Source organism: Cervus canadensis, chromosome 9 (assembly GCF_019320065.1).
Source record: "Cervus canadensis isolate Bull #8, Minnesota chromosome 9, ASM1932006v1, whole genome shotgun sequence".
In the NCBI taxonomy this organism is placed as follows: Eukaryota; Metazoa; Chordata; class Mammalia; order Artiodactyla; family Cervidae; genus Cervus; species Cervus canadensis.
The window spans coordinates 69,589,882-69,609,808 of NC_057394.1; the positions used below are offsets into that span (position 1 = coordinate 69,589,882).

The 19,927-nt window shown below is 43.8% G+C and overlaps 2 protein-coding genes across 5 annotated transcripts in view; one reads left to right on the top strand and one right to left on the bottom strand.

Annotated features, from left to right (window-relative positions):
• The window catches only part of ATP7B (ATPase copper transporting beta), a 78,975-nt gene extending 71,809 nt beyond the window's left edge, over window positions 1–7,166 (bottom strand). Inside the window, exons 1-2 of one of the 2 annotated variants that reach the window (XM_043477689.1) lie at window positions 7,031–7,166; window positions 6,304–6,408 (exon numbers count right to left, since the gene is read on the bottom strand). In XM_043477689.1, the coding sequence (XP_043333624.1) occupies window positions 6,304–6,357 (54 nt within the window). In that variant the 5' untranslated portion in view covers window positions 6,358–6,408; window positions 7,031–7,166. Of the gene's footprint in view, window positions 1–6,303; window positions 6,409–6,770 lie in introns of both variants that reach the window. The other variant, XM_043477688.1, reaches the window with a different exon arrangement.
• A 163-nt stretch (window positions 7,167–7,329) lies between these two features.
• Window positions 7,330–19,573, top strand: ALG11 (ALG11 alpha-1,2-mannosyltransferase). 3 transcript variants are annotated; one of them, XM_043477692.1, is made up of 4 exons: window positions 7,330–7,471; window positions 10,883–11,113; window positions 13,822–14,753; window positions 17,210–19,573. In XM_043477692.1, the coding sequence occupies exons 1-4, from the start codon at window positions 7,428–7,430 to the stop codon at window positions 17,500–17,502; spliced, it is 1,500 nt and encodes a 499-aa protein (XP_043333627.1). In that variant the 5' UTR covers window positions 7,330–7,427; the 3' UTR covers window positions 17,503–19,573. The 3 variants fall into 3 exon arrangements, with proteins under 3 accessions (XP_043333627.1, XP_043333629.1, XP_043333628.1); XM_043477694.1 differs by lacking the exon at window positions 7,330–7,471 and having other exon boundaries at window positions 10,981–11,113; window positions 14,105–14,753; XM_043477693.1 differs by lacking the exon at window positions 7,330–7,471 and having other exon boundaries at window positions 10,984–11,117.
• The last annotated feature ends 354 nt before the right edge of the window (window positions 19,574–19,927 follow it).

Genomic DNA, 19,927 nt, shown 5'->3' on the forward strand with positions numbered 1-19,927 from the left:
GCCAGAGACGAGGCTGGATCGCTCAGAGCTTTTGTGTAATAAAGTTTTATTAAAGTATAAAGGAGATAGAGAAAGCTTCTGACATAGACATCAGAAGGGGACAGAAAGAGTACCCCCTTGCTAGTGTTAGCAATGGAGTTATATACTCCAAAGAATCCAAAGAATGTCTGGAGGTTGTAAAGACCTCACCAGACCTACTCCCATAATTTACATTTTAAGATAACAGAATTGGCCAGAAGGTTTAATCCAAAGACAGTCCTCAGGCAGGATACATCCTTGTAAAGACCAGACCTACTCCCATACTTTACATTTTAAGATAACAGAATTAACCAGAAGGTTTAATCCAAAGACTGTCCTCAGGCAGGATACATTATTGTTATATAATCCTAAAGAATGTAGAGGGGGAAAAAAAAAGTTTGTCCTTTCTTCCTCCTTGAATATTCCAGACCTCTCTCTCCTTGGGGACCCCTAGACTTCTTATCAACCTGCCTAGGAAATGACTCTCACTATCTACGCTATGCTATCAGTGAACAGTGCTCATGTCACTGGCCTATCCCCATGCTTGCAATGGAGAGGAGAATGCATGTCAGATAAAAACACATTTATAAAGCCAGCATGCTCACACCCCTGTAATGTATTCCCCAGTTACAACAGTACCAGATGTGCTCTGTGTTGGGGCTGCCAGGATAACCACCGGCCTCTGACATTAGGACGCTCAGGAGTGTAGACTCCACAAAAAAAGGGGCAAAACAGCCGTCTCCCAGTTCCTCTTTAGGCTCTTCAGCCACCTGCAGTCTGGCTGGTGCTGGTCATTGTCCAAGGCCTCTAGCAAGGTTCCAACAGCTCCACTCCCTTGAGGAGTGTCTCAAACTCTCCTATCTTGGGCATAAAGTCCGAACTCCTGATCTGAAAAACTGGGCCTTCCATAATCACTTTCCAAGCCACTCACAGCCTCGCAAATGCATCCTTCCAGTCCTGTCCTCTACCAGCAACATCCTTCCTTCCAGTCCACTGTGATTCCGGCCAACGCCCACTCCTCCTCCAAGACCCCACTCCTCCAAGACCTCACCACTGCCTCCAGAGCACTTTTGCACCCCTCCCTCCCAGGAGAGGCCGATCACCCTTGTCTGTGCGACCTACCCTGTGAGGACACCTCTGCTCCAGCACCTATGACTGCCGGCTCCAAGAGCACAGGGCGGACCTCTGTTCATCTCTCCATCCTCTGCTCAGCCCCCGCAAGTGAACAGAAGGTGCTCCAGTGTTCGTGGCCTGAAGGCCAATGGCCAGGTCACAGGCCACCTCCTTTTCAGGGAGGGTCACTGCTGCCCCACGGGAGGCCTCTGAAGAGAAGACCAGGGGAGGGGATCATGGTCTAATTCTTTACTCAAGATCCACTGTGGTGCACCTACTATGTGCTGTGCAGAGTAGTTTTTAAATGATTCTAACCTGGTACCTACTTTCAAGAAGTGCGGAGTTGCAAAGGAAAGCTCTGTTCAAAACCATATTGCAAAGAAAAGTTTGATCAAAGGCAAGTGGTATATGACCAATTGTCAAGTAAGTTTGGAAGAAAATACACATCTGAGAAAGCGAGAAAGGCCAAGTTGGGACTCAATCCCACATCTGCCCCTTACCAGCTGCAGGACTTCCAGCGAGCTGCCTAACTTCTCTCTGCCTCAGTTTCCGCATCTGTAAAGATGATGAACCCTGACCTTGTGTTCTACCTCTTCCGCCACCTCCCTCTGCTCCAGCCACTCTGGCTTTCTTATTGCTCCTCAGACGTTCAGGTCACTCCTAACTTAGAAGCTTGACACCCCCTGGTTCTTCAGCCTAGAACACTTTGCCCCAAATCTGAATCATTTGGGTCTCCACACAAATGCCACCTCCTCCAAGAACTCCCCGATCACCTGCTTAAAAGAGGTCCTCCACTTCCATGTCATCCTAATGCCCCTCCCCTGATTCATGTACTTCGCCACACCTCTCAGCATCAGAGTAACACTATTCGTTTACTCTTCTTAGGAACATTCATGACTCATGGGTTTCCCTGGTGGTGGTTCAGACAGCAAAGAATCTGCCTACAATGTGAGGAGACTGGGTTCAATACCCTGGAGAAGGAAATGGCAACCCATTCCAGTATTCCAGTATTCTTGCCTGGAGAATTCCATGGGCAGAGGAGCCCGGTGAGCTACAGTCCATGGGGTCGCAAACAGCCAGACACGACTGAGCAACTACACACACACACACACACACACACACACACACACACACACACACACACACACACACACGACTCATGGGAAGAGGTCAACATACCAATATTATCAGAAATTTGGAAGAAATTGATTCCAACCCTCAAGGATGACTTTGAGGGGTTCAAGACTTTAATGAGGGGAGTAACTGCAGATGTGGTAGAAAAGCAAGCGTGAGTAAGTGAGTGAAAGTCGCTCAGTAGTGTCTATACAGCCATGGAATTCTCCAGGCAAGAATACTGGAATACTGGAGTGGGTAGCCTTTCCCTTCTCCAGGGAATCTTCCCAACACAGGGATTGAACCCAGGTCTCCCGCATTGCAGGCGGATTCTTTACCAGCTGAGACACCAGGGAAGCCCAAGAATACTGGAGCGGGTAGCCTATCCCTTCTCCAGCAGATCTTCCAGTCCCAGGAATTGAACCGGGATCTCCTGCATTGCAGGCGAATTCTTTACCAGCTGAGTTTCCAGGAAAAAGCAAGCAAAGCAGAATTAAAGGGGAGCCTGAAGAAGTGACTGAATTGCTGCAATCTTATGATAAACTTTCATGGAAGAGGAGCTGCTTCTTATGAATGAACAAAGACTGTGGTTTGTTCCATAGATGTAATCTACTCCTGGTATAGATGCTGTGAAGACCCAGTGAAATGACAAAAAAGGATTTAGAATGTTACATAAACTTTATCAAACTAGTTGATCAAATCATGGCAGGGTTTGAGAGGACTGACTCCAATTTTGAAAGAAGTTCTCCTGTGGGTAAAATGCTATCAAACAGAGAAATTGTTCATAAAAGGAAGAGTCGATCAGTGTGGCAAACTTCACTGTTGTCTTATTTTAAGAAATTGCCACAGCCACCCCTAACCTTCAGCAAACACCACCCTGATCAGTCAGCAGCCATTAATGATGAGGTATTGACCAAAACAAAACAAAAAAATGCTCAGACTGAGAGTTGTGAGTTATGTTTCATGTGGGCCTACAATGAGATAGCTCTAAGGAACTGCTGCAAAGTGGGGGAAGTCAGGATATATATATGATTTTAGGGAAAGGGGATACATGCAGTTAAGTACACATCTTTCGAGAAGATTGCTTGCTGCCAGTCACATGGAACAGAGGTCTCTACTAATGATTTTAGTGTTTTCCCAGGTATGAGAAGATCCAAGAAACTGGGCTCATAAAATCTGAAAATATCTAACTATCTGAAGGCCTGTTCTGCTAGTTTTCTGAGAGCACAGAGTACCTCATTCCTGATCTCTGCCCTGAACTCTTTTCAGGGTGTGCTGAAGGGCAACAGTTGCAGGGGCTAGTGGCTTCATACTTGTAGAATCATGTGGCGAGTGACAATTCTTAGCTGGTAGCGGCAAGACCCTCCACTGGCAAAAAGGTTATGACTCACTGAAGGGTCAGATGATGGTTAGCATTTTTTAGCAATCAAGTTATTTTTAAATTAGGATGTGTACACTTTTTAGACAAACTGCTATTGTACACTTTGTTGTTGTAGTTCAGTAGCTCAGTCGTGTCTGACTCTTTGTGACCCCATGAATGGCAGCACGCCAGACCTCCCTGTCCCTCACCATCTCCCAGAGCTTGCTCAAACTCATGTCCATTTAGTCGGTGATGCCATCCAACCATCTTATCGTCTGTTGTCCTCTTCTCCTCCTGCCTTCAATCTTTCCCAGCATCAGGGTCTTTTCCAATGAGTTAGCTCTTTGCATCAGGTGGCCAAAAGATTGAGCTTCAGCATCAGTTCTTCCAAAAAATATTCAGGATTGATTTTCCTTAGGATTGACTGGTTTGATCTTGCAGTCCAAGGGACTCTCAAGAGTCTTCTCCAACACCACAGTTCAAAAGCATCAATTCTTCAGCATTCAGCCTTCTTTACAGATGACAGCATGGTGTAAACACAACTTTTATATGTACTGGGAAACCAAACAATGTCTGTTGCTTTACTGTGGTGGTCTGGAACTGAAGCGCAGTATCTCTAAGGTATGCCTGTACTGAAAAAAACTGTCAAATAAATGGTGAAGATGAGAAAATACCTACATCAAAAGGTTTTGTGAGGACTGAATGAGCGTGAACAGAGAGGAATGGAACGTGCTCAAACACAGGGCTCAGCACATAGGAAGCTCAATCATGTTGGCTGACAGTGTTATCAATGGAATCCAGAAGAGGGTGAGGCAGGCATGAACAGAGACAGTTACAGAGTGTCAGGAAGAGGCAGGTCTTGAGCTTGATCTGGAAAGATAATGATTTTTTTTACTGGACAGAGCAGTGAGGGCACCCTAAGAGTTTTAAGTCTCCTCTATGAGTTGCCCCTCCCCCACAGGTGTTCTCCCTGCTCCTCCATTAAATGCAGAGTCATCCCAGTAAGATCCAACTATTGAGCAGCCTCTCTCTGCCCATCCATAATCCATTTTTCCTTCCTTTCTACACAACCAGGGCCTAGATGAATTTCACCCCAAAAGGTAGTCCAATAATGCTGTCCAATGAATTTCAGCAATGTGTAGGAAAGGCACAGTCTACTCTTCAGATCAGCAACCCTGGCCTAGGCGTCTATCCTGGGCTTCCCCGGTGGCTCAGCAGTAAAGAATCTGTCTGCAGTGCAGGAGATGCAGGAGACTTGAGTTCAATCCCTGGGTCAGGAAGATCCGCTGGAGGAGGAAATGGCAACCAACTCCAGTATTCCTGCCTGGAGAATCTCTTGGACAGGGAAGCCTGGGGCGGGGCTACAGTCCATAGGGTTGTAGAGAGTTGGACACGACTGAAGTGACTAAGCACAGGTATCTATCCTAGAGAAATACTCAAAGGTCAGCATGAAAAATCACATACAACAATGTCCACTACAGCATGATTTGTGAGAGAGAAAAAATAGAAGCAATCAGAATGTCTACCCATGGGAAAAGAAGAAATACACTATGGAGCATCCATGCTGTGCAGAGGTGAAACTAAGTTTCACAGACACTTATGTACTAACATGAAACAATCTCCAAAATATACTGTTAGACTGGAACACACACACACACATACTACATGATCTCCTTAGGTAAAACACACACACACACACACACTACATGATCTCCTTAGGTAAAACACACACACACACACTACATGATCTCCTTAGGTAACACACACACACACACACACACACACACACACACACACTACATGATCTCTTTTAGGTAAAACCTTCACTGGTGGCTCAGATGGTGAAGAATCCACCTGCAATGCCTGAGACCCAGGTTCAGATCCCTGGGTGGGGAAGACCCCCTGGAGAAGGGAATGGCCACCTATTCCAGTATTCTCTCTGGAGAATTCCATGGACAGAGGAGCCTGGCAGTCTACAGTCAGTCCATTGGGCAAAGAACTGGACACAACTAGGCGTTAATACTAACAAATATTCTAAAACCACATACACAAGAACCTAAGGATTTCTCTGGAGATACAGATATGCATTAACATAACAGGTATGTGAACACCACTGCATTTCCTTTTCCAAAACTGTGCCTGAGAAATGTTAAGTTTTCAGTAAGTATTTGCTGAATGAATGAAGACCTATGAACATGAGCAGAAAAACACTGGAAAATAGATTTGTTTTTCTTGCTAAATATTTGTGTCCTGTTTTTAAGAGACCACACTAAATTACTTGCATAATTTAAATGAATTCAAAATAGTTCTTCAAAAACAAACAACAACAACAACAAAACACCACCACAGGACCTGGATAGACCATGAAGGGGTCGATGCACCAATGCTTGACGAACTTTTCAGGACAGCTAATTTACTCGAACTGGGCAATTAGGGATCTTACAAAACAACTCAACTCTCACTTTACCTCTCCAGCATCAAACTCCTCAACATCCGACGAACAGAAAAGTGTTGGGTTTTAAACTGTTACTGAAAATCAGTTATTAGCACGCCCTTTCTAAAGGGTGTTCTCTAACAAACCACGCGCCGAGGAGTCTCCCCCGCGCACACCACGCGCCGAGCGCAGCAAGGATGGTAGGTGAGCGCCGAAGGTCCTCCAGGCAGGTGTGCGCACACAGCACCCCGGGAAGGTAACTCACTCTCCGACTGGCCTTTTCGCGATCTGTAATCGGTCTCTCCTCCTCTGGCTTCATCTCGCGGAGGAACTAATTTCTTCTGTGATTCAGCTCGGAGCCCAAGGTCACCTGGTCAGGGGAAGAGAAGCGCGGTGTTAAAACGCAGGGAGAGTAGGAGCGCGCCGTGGGTGGCATCCTCGTGGTTCGGTTCTAACCCAATCCGGCACCTGCATTTCAGAGGAGGAATCTGCAGCTCGACCCCCACCGGCTAATTCAAACTCGCGCGCCACTCCGCCCCTGGCCCTGGGGGGCGCAGGGAACAGAGCTTGAGGGGAGGGTGGGCCGGAGACCCTCACCCACACCCGGAGACCCTCACCCACACCCATAGACCCTCGCCCACACCCGGAGACGGGCCTGTCGGTGCCCGAGTGTCCTCGGCCGAGTTGAACCCAGGCAGGGCGGGCCCGTCCCCCCTCACGGATCTCCGCTACCTCCTGGACCGGTGCGCTCTGGCCTCGGTCTGTCTTCAGCCTTGGGCGTGTGCCAAGGGAGAAAAGGAGCGAGGTCGAGCCGCGTAGACCCGGGCCGGAGATGCAGATCCCCAGGCTCGCCCACTGCCGGCCAGGAAGGTGCGGCGTGGCGGGGGTCACCGTTGGGTCCGTTCCGCGCAGCTCCCTCTGGGGCTCCGCGCCTGACTCCAGGGCGCCGCGGATCCGAAACGCTGCAGCTGCTGCGGCTGTGAACTCCGCACCTGGAAAATCGATCCCAGACGCGCAAGAGCCTCCCATTGGTTTCTGACCGGCGGCGGGGCTCTAGAATAGGGGCCGGGGCGCCGGAGCGGGGGCTTCGGTGGGGGAGGGGGCCGAGGGCGGGTGCACCGACTGTCCATCACAGGCCACGCCCTCCCCATGCCCAACTCCCCCCACGGCTCCGCCCACGAGGGGGCCGGGACCCAGGACGCCACGCGGAAAACTTGTCCACTCCCTTGGAGATTCTATTGGCTGGAGGGCCGTGGGAAGCTACTACAGGCAGCCAATTGAGGTGCACAGTCGACCCCGTGTGGGCGGGGGGAGTGCCGCAAGGTTCCTCAGGAGCCAATAGAGAAGAGGAACGACGAAGCGCTTCCTGAGTTCGAGGGTCGGCGGAAGATGGCGGCTGCTGAAAGGGGTTGGTTCTTGTGCGAGTTATTGAGGTGAGGAGCGGGTGGTGTGGGCTCGCAGGCGTTTTCTATACTGCAGTGCTACTTGTCTGCCCAATGCGACTAATGTGTGCGGGCAGGGGCTTTCTTTGTCATGAATTTAAGCTGTTTTCTCAAGGCCAGTGAGCTTTCCCTTTGGGGTCTTGTGGATAGACGAGAAAGTTGAGTTGAAGACCCGGTTTACCGCGTTTATTTTCACTGCCTCACTGCTCTCTCAGAGCTCGCTTTTCCTCTTTGGTTTAGCTTTTTCTTTCTCTTGTGTTCACTCCAATTAGCCTGTTAAAAATTATTCATATTCGTTCCTCATTTTCCTTTATGATTGAGCCACGAATTCATTCTCCATTCTATCATGCTCTTTTTGGTGAAGAAGAAACCGGATCTTCTGTTATCTTAGTTTGCCCTCTTTCACTCATCGAAACTATCATTGTTAATGTATGTCATTTTAATGTCAAGTTTCTGTTGCGTCCTCGTCTTGATTTTCCTTTGATTTCTTTTCTGGTTGATGTAAATGTAGTTATATAAGATATTTCCTGTGTGCTCTGCTTAGTTGCTCAGTCGTGACCGACTTTCTGCGAGCCCGCCAGCCTCCTCTGTCCTTGGGGATCCTCCGGGCAAGAATACTGGAGTGGGTTGCCATGCCCTCCTCCAGGGGATCTTCCCAACACAGGGATCCAACCCAGGTTTCCCGCATTGCAGGCGGATTCTTTACCGTCTGAGCCACCAGGGAAGCTACCTTTTTGTCTTTATTGCATAGATAATACATTGTGGGGGTTTTTTTTTGGTAGAAAATAGGAAATAGATGTGCAAAAAATAAGTCTTCAGAAATGCTACAATCCAGAGATAAACTATTGATAACAATTTGGTGAAAAACTCCCAGACCCTTTTCCCACGTTTGTTGTTGTAATACTACTGTATTTTGTGTGTGTTGACTTACACTAATAAAACAGAAGACTTAGTGTATTCTACCTACACAGCTCTTTTAACGCCTATGTATTTTTGTTCAGGTTGAAAATTTATCATTAATATGATAGCATCCTGAATAGCAGTGTATATGTATTCTCTCCAGAATTCAGGTATTATTTCTTTTTCACTTTTGTCCCCCCTACTTCAAATTCTGTAATGATTATTTAAAACATTCCGACAAGAAAGTCTACTTTCAGAGCCTTCATATTCTTCTCTGCTGTTTGAAATATCCTTAACTCCCTGCTTTGCACATGATAATGACTAAATAAAAATTTTGCTGAATGGAATGACTCACTGTTGATTACACTTACCTTTTTAAGGTCTTGTGCTTAAATATGAATAAATATTTAATGACACATTTTAGTTACATTTAAACAAATTCTACGTGGGTAGTTTTGATGTACAGGTACGGTAGGATGTTTGATAAATTTCTTAATAGAAGCTGTATGTGTATCTTTGAAACTAACAGATTGAAAACAAGAACTGGGTTAGCTTTAGTGATTAATATGATTTTTTTCTGGTTGTAAGTTGAATAGTTCAGTTTGAAAATTCTATCACATTTATTTTCCCATTTAAGTCATTTGAAGAAAATGTCATGGAAATCTTTGGATTCTGTGAGTCAGCAACATTTTAAATTAAACCGCTTCTTGTCTTATCCTAGGAAAGGAAAGCTAACTGTTTAAGATAATATTGCTTTCATGAACTGATATATTCCAAACGTTAAGTGGCTAGTCTTACCACTTCTGTCAAACTTTTGTCCATTTCTTCCCAGCAGTGGTTCTTAAATTGTGGTTCATTGTGGTTCGTAGGCACCTTAGAGTCCCTAAGACCCTTTCAGCGACTCCTCTAAGTAAAAATTATTTTTATATAATGTTAAGATATAATGTTTAGAGGACACAGTTTTCGTTTTGTTGACATTTGCACTGATAGTGCAAAAGTCTTGGTGGATAAAACCACTACTTAGCACAAATCAAGGCAGTGTTCTCAAACTGTACTAGTAGTCATTGTGTTTTTCACCTCCATGCACTTGATAAAGCCAGTTTTTCTTTAAAATGTCCTTGAGGAAGCAGTAAAAATTATTAATTTTGTTAAATCTAAACTCTTGAGTACATATCTTTCTACTATTCTGTATGACAAAATGGATTGAACACATACTCCATACCGGAGTAAAATAGTTGTCTTAAGGAAAACCTCTTGTATGACTGTCTGCATTGCAAGGTGAAGTAGACATACTTTTTAGAGGACACAGTTCTTATTTGGAAGAACAACTGACAGACAAACCATGATTCCTTTGACTCGGTATTTAGTAGGTATTTTCTGGAAAATGAAGGAATTGACTCTTGCTTCAAAGAAAACAAGTGACTGGGACTTCCCTGGCAGTCCAGTGGTCAGGACTCCGCACTTCCACTTTCTGGAAGTGTTCAGAGATCCCCCAAGCTGCGTGGCAGCTAAGAAAACAAAACAAAACAAAAAAATAAGTAACAGGTTCAGAAACATTTAGGGAAGCAGTGGTTTCAGGGTCATGTAACCAGATCAGACATAGAACTCAGAATAGAATTGGAGACATCTAAGTTTCCTCTTCCCTCAAAAATTGTTCTACTTGAGGTGAAGTGAGAGAAGATAAATGATTTAGTATCTCACCAAACTTTGAACTGTGGAATATTCACCATTTGGAAGACATATTTCTTTGGATTACGTGTTGTCATCTTGGGGTCAGATGCCATTCCCAGTCATATCTTATTTAGATTAATGATTAAATTTATTTTAATCCTTTAATACATAATACATATACTGAATTAGGAGAAAGGTGGATCAACATTGATGTTTACTGCTGATTAAAAAGAAAAAGTACATTGACTTGCCAGCATGCTGTGGAATTAAAGAGGACTTGCACTTTTGACATTAGATATTTTGTAAAATTTGTAGAATTTTAATAGCTGAGTATTTTGTTAGACTCACAAGCAATAAAATTTTCTTTCTTTGCTACTAATATATAAAACAGTTATGTGAAACTAGACTTCAATTTGTAGCCTGTCATTTTTTACTATTATTATTTTTATTTATTTATTTTTAATTGAAGGATAGTTGCTTTACAATGTTGTATTGGTTTCTGCCATACATGAATCAGCCATCTGTATACATATGTCCCCTCCCGCTTGAACCTCCCTTCCACTTCCCACCCCATCGCACCCCCTAGGTTGTCACAGAGCACCAGGTTGAGCTCCCTGCATCATACAGCAAATTCCCACTGGCTGGCTATTTTACATAGGTAACGTATATGTTTCACTGCCACTCTCAACTTGTCCCACCCTCTCCTTCCCGTACTGTGTCCACAGGTCTTTTCTCTATGTTTTTGTCTCTATTGCTGCCCTGCAAATAGGTTCATCAGTACCATTTTTTAATGACATGATATCCATTTTCACCATTCCCCTCTCGTTTCAGGTTTTTTTATTCATTACTTTTGCCCGGGCTATTCGTATTTGGAACTTTGTGTGTGTGTTTACTTATTGTCCTTTGGCGTTTCCGACTGCTGGTACAGAGAAAGAAAAAGTCAGCATCATCTAGCAAAACTGGAAAAAATCAAACGGTGATTGCATTTTTCCATCCATACTGCAATGCTGGCGGAGGAGGAGAAAGAGTGTTATGGTGTGCCTTAAGGGCTCTACAGAAAAAGTAGGTATGCATCTTCCTCAGCTAATTTGGTATATTATTACTGTTTTTAAGAAATCCTTACCCAGAATGTGTTTTTTCTAATACCTTATTCCTAGCCAGGGACTCCTTTTTAAAACTATTCTTTAGCAAGGAACCACTTCTTTCATATGCCGACCTATCTTATAAGATCCTATTGAAGGGCTTCCCTGGTGGTCTAGAGGTTGAGAATCTGCCTGCCAGTGCAGGGATCACGGGTTCAACCCATGGTCTGGGAGGTTCTCACATGCTGTGGAGCAACCGAGCCCTGTGTGCCGCAACTTACCGAGCCAGTGCTCCAGAGCCCCCACGCCGCAAGTACTGAAGCCCGCATGCCTGCAGCCTGTGTTCTGCAACAAGAGAAGCCGCTGCTGTAAGAAGCCCATGCACCACAAGGACGAATAGCGCCCCCACTAGCCACAGCTGGAGAAAGCCCGTGTGCAGCAAGTAAGACCCAGTGGAACCAAAAATAAATGAATAAATAAATTTTTTTTAATATCCCATTGAATTTTATCTTTACCATTGATATGATAAAGAAACAGTATCTGCCCTTTTATGGCATAATTTAGTGGGGATAACTGATCACCTTGTGGAGACATATATCAACTGGTATGTGGAGGAGATTGAATAATAAACAGAAATAGACCAAATACTATGGAGTGTTTTAATACTTTGAATACTTTTAGTCAGTGGTGATACACAGCAAATATTCTCTATGAAAGCATCTATTTGATTCTGATTTTCGTATCATTACCAGTTGGATATCATTACCAGTCTTAAGTAAGGTACCATGTTATTTAATAGAAAGAATTTGGTTTTACACATCTTTTAATGTTTTAGGCTTCCTTCTCCCCACTCCAGTCCCACACGAAACAGCATAGCAAAACACAGGTTCCATTATTGTTTTATCATATAAGGAAGACTGTTATCTCTCCATGGTGACCCTACTTCCTGGCACACACCCTTCATTCAGTTTCAAAGTCCTCATGAGTAATGCCCTCAGCTTTCTGTTTCTCTATTCTAAGCCCCATCTTGGCTTCTAGCCACCGTTTCTGTGTGTCCTCTGCCATCTCCCATAACTCGCTAAATGCGGAGAACTTTCTTAAATCCTATATTAACCCCACCTCCTTGAAGCCTGCCCTGCTCTAGCCCCTGCTCTTCTTTCTTTCTCAGGGCAGTGTGCATTAGCCTTGTCTCTGGATTACTGAACTTGTGAGAGCAGTGGTCAGGTGTCAGGAGATTTGTACTCATATTCACCCGCAACCCCTGTTACTCCTCCAGCTCACTAACAAGCAAACAAACAAAAATCCAAATAATGAGTACGACATGGAAGATGCTTTTGCATCTTTCTCTTGCCACTTTTTGTCTCTCATCTCTCCTCACCCCTCTAACACATACTTTGCTCTAGCCTACTGAACTCGGGGCACATACCTTTTTAAGATTCCTTGTCTTTTCATCTAGTGTTCCTTTTTTTCCTGAAACAACCTGTTTCTCCTTAGTTAGTTCCTACAAATCTTTCTTGACTCAACGCGAGATCCAGGACACTGGATTTTCATTCAGTCTCCCCATTCTCTGTATGACTCAGAGAATAATTGTAAATACAACCAGAGTGCGGCCAAAGTGTTAAAATCACAAGAAGGTGTTTTTCCATATTTTCATTATATATAATTGTGATGCAGGCTCAAGGCCCAGCTTTTAAAACCTTTGTGCATTTCTCAGATTAAAACCCTGAGTAAATGTTACGTGGCAGCCTGGATGGGAGCGGAGTTTGGGGGAGAATGGATACATGTGTTTGTATGGCTGAGTCCCTTCACTGTTCACGTGAAACTGTCACAACATTGTTAATTAGCTATACCGAAGTACAAAATAAAAAGTTAAAAATAAATAAAGAGATGATAGGACAAAAAAAATCCCTGAGTAATGCTTTAGCATTTATGATCCTGTCTGAAGGTACCTGTGTGCTGTGCTGTGCTCAGTCGCTCGGTCATGTCTGACTGTGCAACCTCATGGACTGTAGGCTCCTCTGTCACTGGGGGTGCTCCAGGCAAGAATACTGGAGTGGGTTGCCATGCCCTCCTCAAAGATACTTTTAGTGAATGTTAACTACCTTTTGTGAATGTTAACTCTTGTTTATGAATATTTTATTAATATTCTATTACCGGCTCAGTGGTAAAGAATCCTCTTGACAGTGCAGGAGATGCAGGAGATGTGGGTTCGATTCCTGGTTCAGGAAGATCCCCCGGACAAGGAAATGGCAACCCACTCCAGTATTCTTGCTTGGAAAATTTCATGGACAGGGAGCCTGGCAGGCTATAGTCCTTGGGGTTGCAAAGAGTTGAACGTGACTGAGCACAGGCTAAATCATCATTTTAATACTGAGAAAGTTCTCAAAATAACATTTTTGAACATTTCTTAAGAATGAAAATGCCTCATTTATAAATCAGCTATTTTGTTGATGTCTGCTATATGCAAAACCCTTAGTAGAGGGAATAGCAAAGAACTAGAAGTTTCCTTTGGACGACTAACGTTTTAGTTGTAGGGCAGTGAAAGACCCAGGTAGAGTGGAGTCTTAAAATCAGTGGAAAACATTTTTTTTTAGTCTGAAAATAAGCTTGTTTATGATCATGAGAAAAATGATCTACAATGCTTTGCTTGTTTTCACCTAAACTACTGAAATTCTTACCTTATTTTAGGTATCCAGAAGCACTTTATGTTGTTTATACTGGCGATGCCGACGTCAGTGGCCAACAAATACTGGAAGGTGCTTTCAGAAGATTTAACATCAGGTTAACTCGCCCAGTGAAGTTTGTTTTCTTAAGGAAGCGCTACCTTGTGGAAGATTCACTCTATCCTCATTTCACACTGCTGGGCCAAAGTCTGGGATCCATTTTCCTGGGCTGGGAAGCTCTGATGCAGTGTGTTCCTGATGTTTACATTGATTCAATGGGCTACGCTTTCACACTTCCTCTGTTTAAGTATCTAGGTGGTTGCCGAGTTGGAAGCTACGTTCATTACCCCACCATCAGCACGGACATGCTCTCCGTCGTGAAGAATCAGAATGTGGGATTTAACAACGCAGCCTTCATTACCAGGAATCCTTTTCTCAGCAAAGTAAAGCTCATCTACTACTATTTATTTGCTTTTATGTATGGGCTTGTTGGTTCTTGCAGTGACATCGTCATGGTCAATTCTTCTTGGACACTGAACCATATTCTCTCACTGTGGAAGGTTGGGAACTGCACTAATATTGTTTATCCACCTTGTGATGTACAGACATTCTTGGATCTTCCCTTACATGAGGAGAAGGCAACCTCGGAACACTTACTGGTTTCAGTTGGCCAGTTCAGGCCTGAAAAGAACCATCCTTTGCAGATCAGAGCCTTTGCTAAATTGTTGAATAAGAAGGAGAGTGAATCTCTTCCTCCACTTAAACTTGTGCTCATCGGAGGTTGTCGTAACCAAGATGATGAACTCAGGGTAAACCAACTGAGAAGGCTTGCTGAGGACCTCGGAGTTCAAGAAGACGTGGAATTTAAAATAAACATTCCGTTTGATGAGTTAAAGAATTACTTGTCTGAAGCAACAATTGGTCTGCATACCATGTGGAACGAGCATTTTGGGATTGGTGAGTTTGTGCTGTAAACAATTTGTGGTGGTGAGATGAGATAACACATTTTCGGTGGTTTTGAAAAAATAATTGTACTCTGATTTCATCCAGTCCCCTGTCTCTTCCCAGAGTCCACCAAGTGCATGTTCCTTATTTGAGACCCTGTAAAACATATACCCTCCTGGCTCAGACGTTAAAGAATCTGCCCCCAGGGCGGGAGACCTGGGTTTGATCCCTGGGTCAGAAAGATCTGGAGAAGGGCATGGCAACCCACTCCAGTATTCTTGCCTGGAGAATTCCTTGGACAGAGGAGCCTGGCGGGCTACAGTCCATGGGGTCACAAAGAGTCAGACATGACTGAGCAACCTAACACAAAACATTTAACCAATGATCATATTTTTTGACCACTCACTGTATGGTGGTTACTTTCAAGGTCTTTACAAGTATTATCTGATTTAATCCTCTCTAGGACTTTATAGATATTATGGTCACTTCCATCTTATCAACGACACAGAGAGTTTAGAACTTGCCCAGTCCCACAGTAATAGAAGAGGGCAGATTCTAATCCAGACAGCGCCCACAGCGCTCTTAACTCCCACATTTCTCTCCACACTGCACCCCGTCTGTGTGCTGGTTTAGATCCCTGGGCCTCATCCTAGCCCCCCACCCAGGGGCCACATCAGGATCCCTGGGTGGGCACAGGCGGAGATGCGGTAAAGCCTCTCGGGTGGTTCTGTTGTGCCCCAGGAGCTGAGAACCTCTGTCCCCAGGTGGGCTTTTCCCAGTCACTTTTTTGATTCTTCTATTGATTCTGGTGGTTCTTTTATTATTTGATGCTCTATTGGAATGGCCTCAGGTGTTGGGTTTGGACGACCGTGTTAAGGGTGGAGACTTTCACCCCGAGAGGCAGCCAAGAGCAGAGGCCGGTGAGGCGCTGAGTCTCGCACACGTGGAGGGGAATTGGCTGTGGGACGTGTGAGTGTATGTCCAGCAGCTGTAGCACGTGTGAGTCTGAAGTAAGGGGAGGGGCCTGACCTGGGAACAGAGTGAGGACTTGTCCAGTGAGTGACCGCAGCCCTGTGGCCGTGGCCAGGATGGCACGGGAGAGTCTGGAGAGCCAGAGGCTGCCCGGAGTGTAACAGCGACAGGTCACAAGTTGGCAGAAGAGCGGCTAGCGAAGGAGAAGAGGGGGAACACCAGGCAGAGCAGTCGTGGAAACTACGAGAGGAAAGGGTTGAGGGGAGAAGGAGAACAGCGAAGATTTCAGTGCTGCTGAGATGCTGGGCGAGATGAAGATGTGGTGGGCGCCCTGGGTGAGAGTGGTGTCAGTGGAGCAGTGGGCAGAGGGCTGGGGGCGGTGAGGGAGCCCCGAGTACTGGTGAGCCGGCGGAGCTGGTGAGCTCAGACCACGCTGGCCCAGAGCTATCTGCAAAACAGAGACGGAAGGAGAGACAGTGCCAGGGGACGGCGTGTGACTTGGAGAGAGGGTGGGTGTGTGTGCACGCACTCACAGGGGCTTTGCTTTTATGAGTTTGAACTAGCTTAAGTGCTGATAGGAAGGGCCAGTAGAGAGGGAGAAGTGGAAGTTTCTGGAGAGGGTAAGACTGATGAGGTCAAAGTCTCTTAAGACTTTGTCTAAGTATAGAGGAATGGTACGCAGCCTTGAACAGAGAATGGTGTAATTCATATTTTTCAAATAAGAGTTCAAATCAAAGCATTACCAGAAGATTCTGTTCTGTAGAGATTTCACCAGTGTTGAAGAGAGTTGTGATGGTTTCATTTTTCTCCCGTGTGTTTAGGATGATAGCAGCTCTGTACCTTCCTTTGGAGAAGTAAGAAAGCAGTCACCTAAATCATTTGCTGAAGGGCTTAGTTCTTTCTAGAAACATGGGTAAGAAAGGCAGGCCAGATTTATATCCTCAGCTATATCACTGGCAGAGACTAACCAAAACTTTGATATAGTTCAGTGCTGCTTTTGGGCACATAATTCTCTCAAATTTGCCAGAAATCCAAACAGTAACATAAACACCAGCCTTACTTAGAATGTGTCACTAAGATGGCTTACTTTCTTCCTTTTTTTCTCCTAGTGCTGTAATTTGAACTGTTAACATACTGGGTTTTTTTTTTTTTTTTTTAATCTTTTTTTACACCTTTTATCTTTTAATATCCATTATCTACCATCTTGCTAATAACATTCTCCAGTCTTTTTTTTATTATCTGCAAGTTTTTTTTTAAGACAATTCTTGCGACTACTTGTCTGTTTTAATAAAGAACAAAGCAGCATTATTATGAAGCCTTGAAAACTGAAAAACTTACATTTTATTTTGCACCAGAGAAATTAAATGAGTAAATTTGGAGAGACACAGGCATTTACTTAAATTGCTTGAGTCTTTTTAAATTTGTAAAGGGTTCTGCTCGTCTTTGTTCTTATAAGCACATTCAGAGACTTAAAAGACTTGATTTCTGTTCCTTAGGAATTGTTGAGTGTATGGCAGCCGGCACGATTGTCCTCGCACACAATTCGGGGGGCCCGAAGCTTGACATTGTTGTTCCTCACCACGGCGAGAGGACTGGATTCCTAGCTGAAAGTGAAGAGGCCTATGCTGAGACTATGGTTCATATTCTTTCTATGTCTGCGGAACAGAGGCTCCAAATCAGAAACAGTGCCCGTGCGTCTGTAAGCAGATTCTCCGATCAGGAGTTTGAAGAGACATTCCTATCGTCTGTGGAACGATTATTCCAAAAATGCCACACCTGTACAGATTAAAGATGTTTTGTATAAAATGGTTGGATACCTTCATATGTTAGTATTTTTCTAAATTCATTCCTTGTTGTGATAAAGTTAGTCTTATCCTGACTCTTTTGAAAAGACCCTGATGCTGGGAAAGATTGAATGCAGGAGGAAAAGGGGAAGACAGAGGATGAGATGGTTGGATGGCATCACTGACTCAATGGACATGAGTTTGAGAAAACTCTGGGAGTTGGTGATGGACAGGCTTGGCGTGCTGCAGTCCATGGGGTCGCAAAGAGTCGGACACGACTGAGCAACTGAACTGAACTGAATTGATGCTTACGCAAGGCCCTTGCTTATCCATAAGCAAGGCCCTCAGCAGTATGTACATATAGCTAAGGTATTTATTTCAATGGAAAAAGGCAGAATTACCTAAATGGGAAAGGTAACCTTATATAGTGTAAATGTAAAAATTTTAGATTAGGGTTTGGGCTCAAATTCTGAAAGAAAAGAAACAATTTTAATTTTGGTATAATTCATTATTTTAAAAATTCTATTTGTCAGGTTACTTTAGAAACTAGGAAAGAGAATTTCCTTTTAGAAAAAACAGAAATGTTGAAAAAAAATGGATGACTGATAATTGATTAGTACTTTTTAAAGTCATTTAAGAGGTCAGAACATCGCAATAAGTTATTTTTCAGATGGTGATGATGTAAATGGGGAACCATCCACATGGTCTCTAATCAGCATCATGCGTTGTAAGGTGACGAGGTGGCAGTTTGCATAGAGCACCGGACTAGCAGGAAGAGTAGCTGGACCTGACCTCAGCTTCGTCATCTACAAACGTCTGACCTTTTGATGCAAAAGCTGCTCCTTAATTTTTCTGAGTCTCAACTTCTTTCCCTGTAACCTGGAGCTGTATTGGCTGTCCTCACTGCCTTTCATAATTGTAATGAAAACAAAACACGGAAGGTATGTGAAAGTACTTTAAAAATTATGAAGTTACTTTAATTAAAGGTAACAATATGTGGTAAATGTCTTCTGTACTCCTATCTTTATCAGTGCATTATGGCCCTAGGTAAATTCTTGTTACTAAGCCAGTAACTAGGAGTCAGTATAATTTAACAGGACTTTTATCCTGAATAACTGGTAACCAGCATGGAAAAATGAATATATGTGTGTGCAGATATGGTTATTGAGAGCTACAACTTTCAGCATTTGCTCCACACATAATCAGTTCCTTCTAGTGCAGTGAACTGACCTTCATAGTCTTACACATCTTCGTCTCAGGGGCATATGAAAGAGGTAAACTTTTCCTTTCCAGTCGCCTCTTGTCCATTCATGGAGTCAGCCAGCTTCATTATCTGCTTACAGTTACATCGTTGATTTGTTGTCTGCAGGCCCTCTTCTGTCATCAGACCAAAAAGCACCAAAACAGAGTCCAGGGATGTTGACGTACCAGAGTAGCCTTGTGCTGGAGATTATTCAGTTTAGAAAAGAAAAACTGGTGGAAACTGGAGCTGGAAGGAGCCCTAGTCTCGTTTCTCTTATTTTCAAATTTACAGAGAGGAACAAGGTAAAGAGCTTCAGTTCCATCAGTATCCCAGAGGTATTTAATGACAATCAGGATTATCACCTGGATGTAAAAAGCTCAGTGCTTTTCCTTCTCTTATTATTCTTCTTTGAGATAAGATCCATGACCACTGCCCACTCAGCCTACCCATCCACCCAAGGAAAATCATGGGACTAAAGATAAAATGAACAGAGCAAAAGTAGAGGATGTAGTAAAGGAAGAAAGGATTCTGAAATTTCACAAAATATTATTTAAACTCCTTTCTTCAAAATGGTTTTCATTTATCACAAGCATTTCACTAAAAATACAATGTGCATATGTTAGCGTGTTCTCCTTCAGTGTTCCTAATGCAGTAGTAAATGTTTGTTTCTGAATACCTGATATGAAGAATGACAAAGCTACTGTCTGTGGAGAAACTGAGTTTTGATTCTGATAAGATGTTGCTTTTCATGGTCCAAACATGCTGTTTTGAACCCACAGCACTGGTGATTCACATTTTATTTCTAGTTGTGCATAATAAACTATATTTACATATTCTTTGTATAGTAATCTAGTTGTATCTTAAATATACATTTAATAACTACAAATTCTATTTGTATCTAAATACGATTAAAAGAAGTGGTTTTATTGTCTTTCTTTAACCAGTATCGTGCCATTATAGTCTCCCAGTTCACATAGTCTCCCACCCCTCACATAGTCTCTCAGTTGTGAATTATTTATTACCTGCTGAAATGGCAACCCACTCCAGTATTCTTGGCTGGAGAATCTCATGGACAGAGAGGAACCTGGCAGGCTACAGTCCATGGGGTTGCAAGAGTCAGACACAACTTAGCAAATAAACCACCACTACTATTTCCAAGTACCCGCGCCAAGAATATTTTTTAAAGA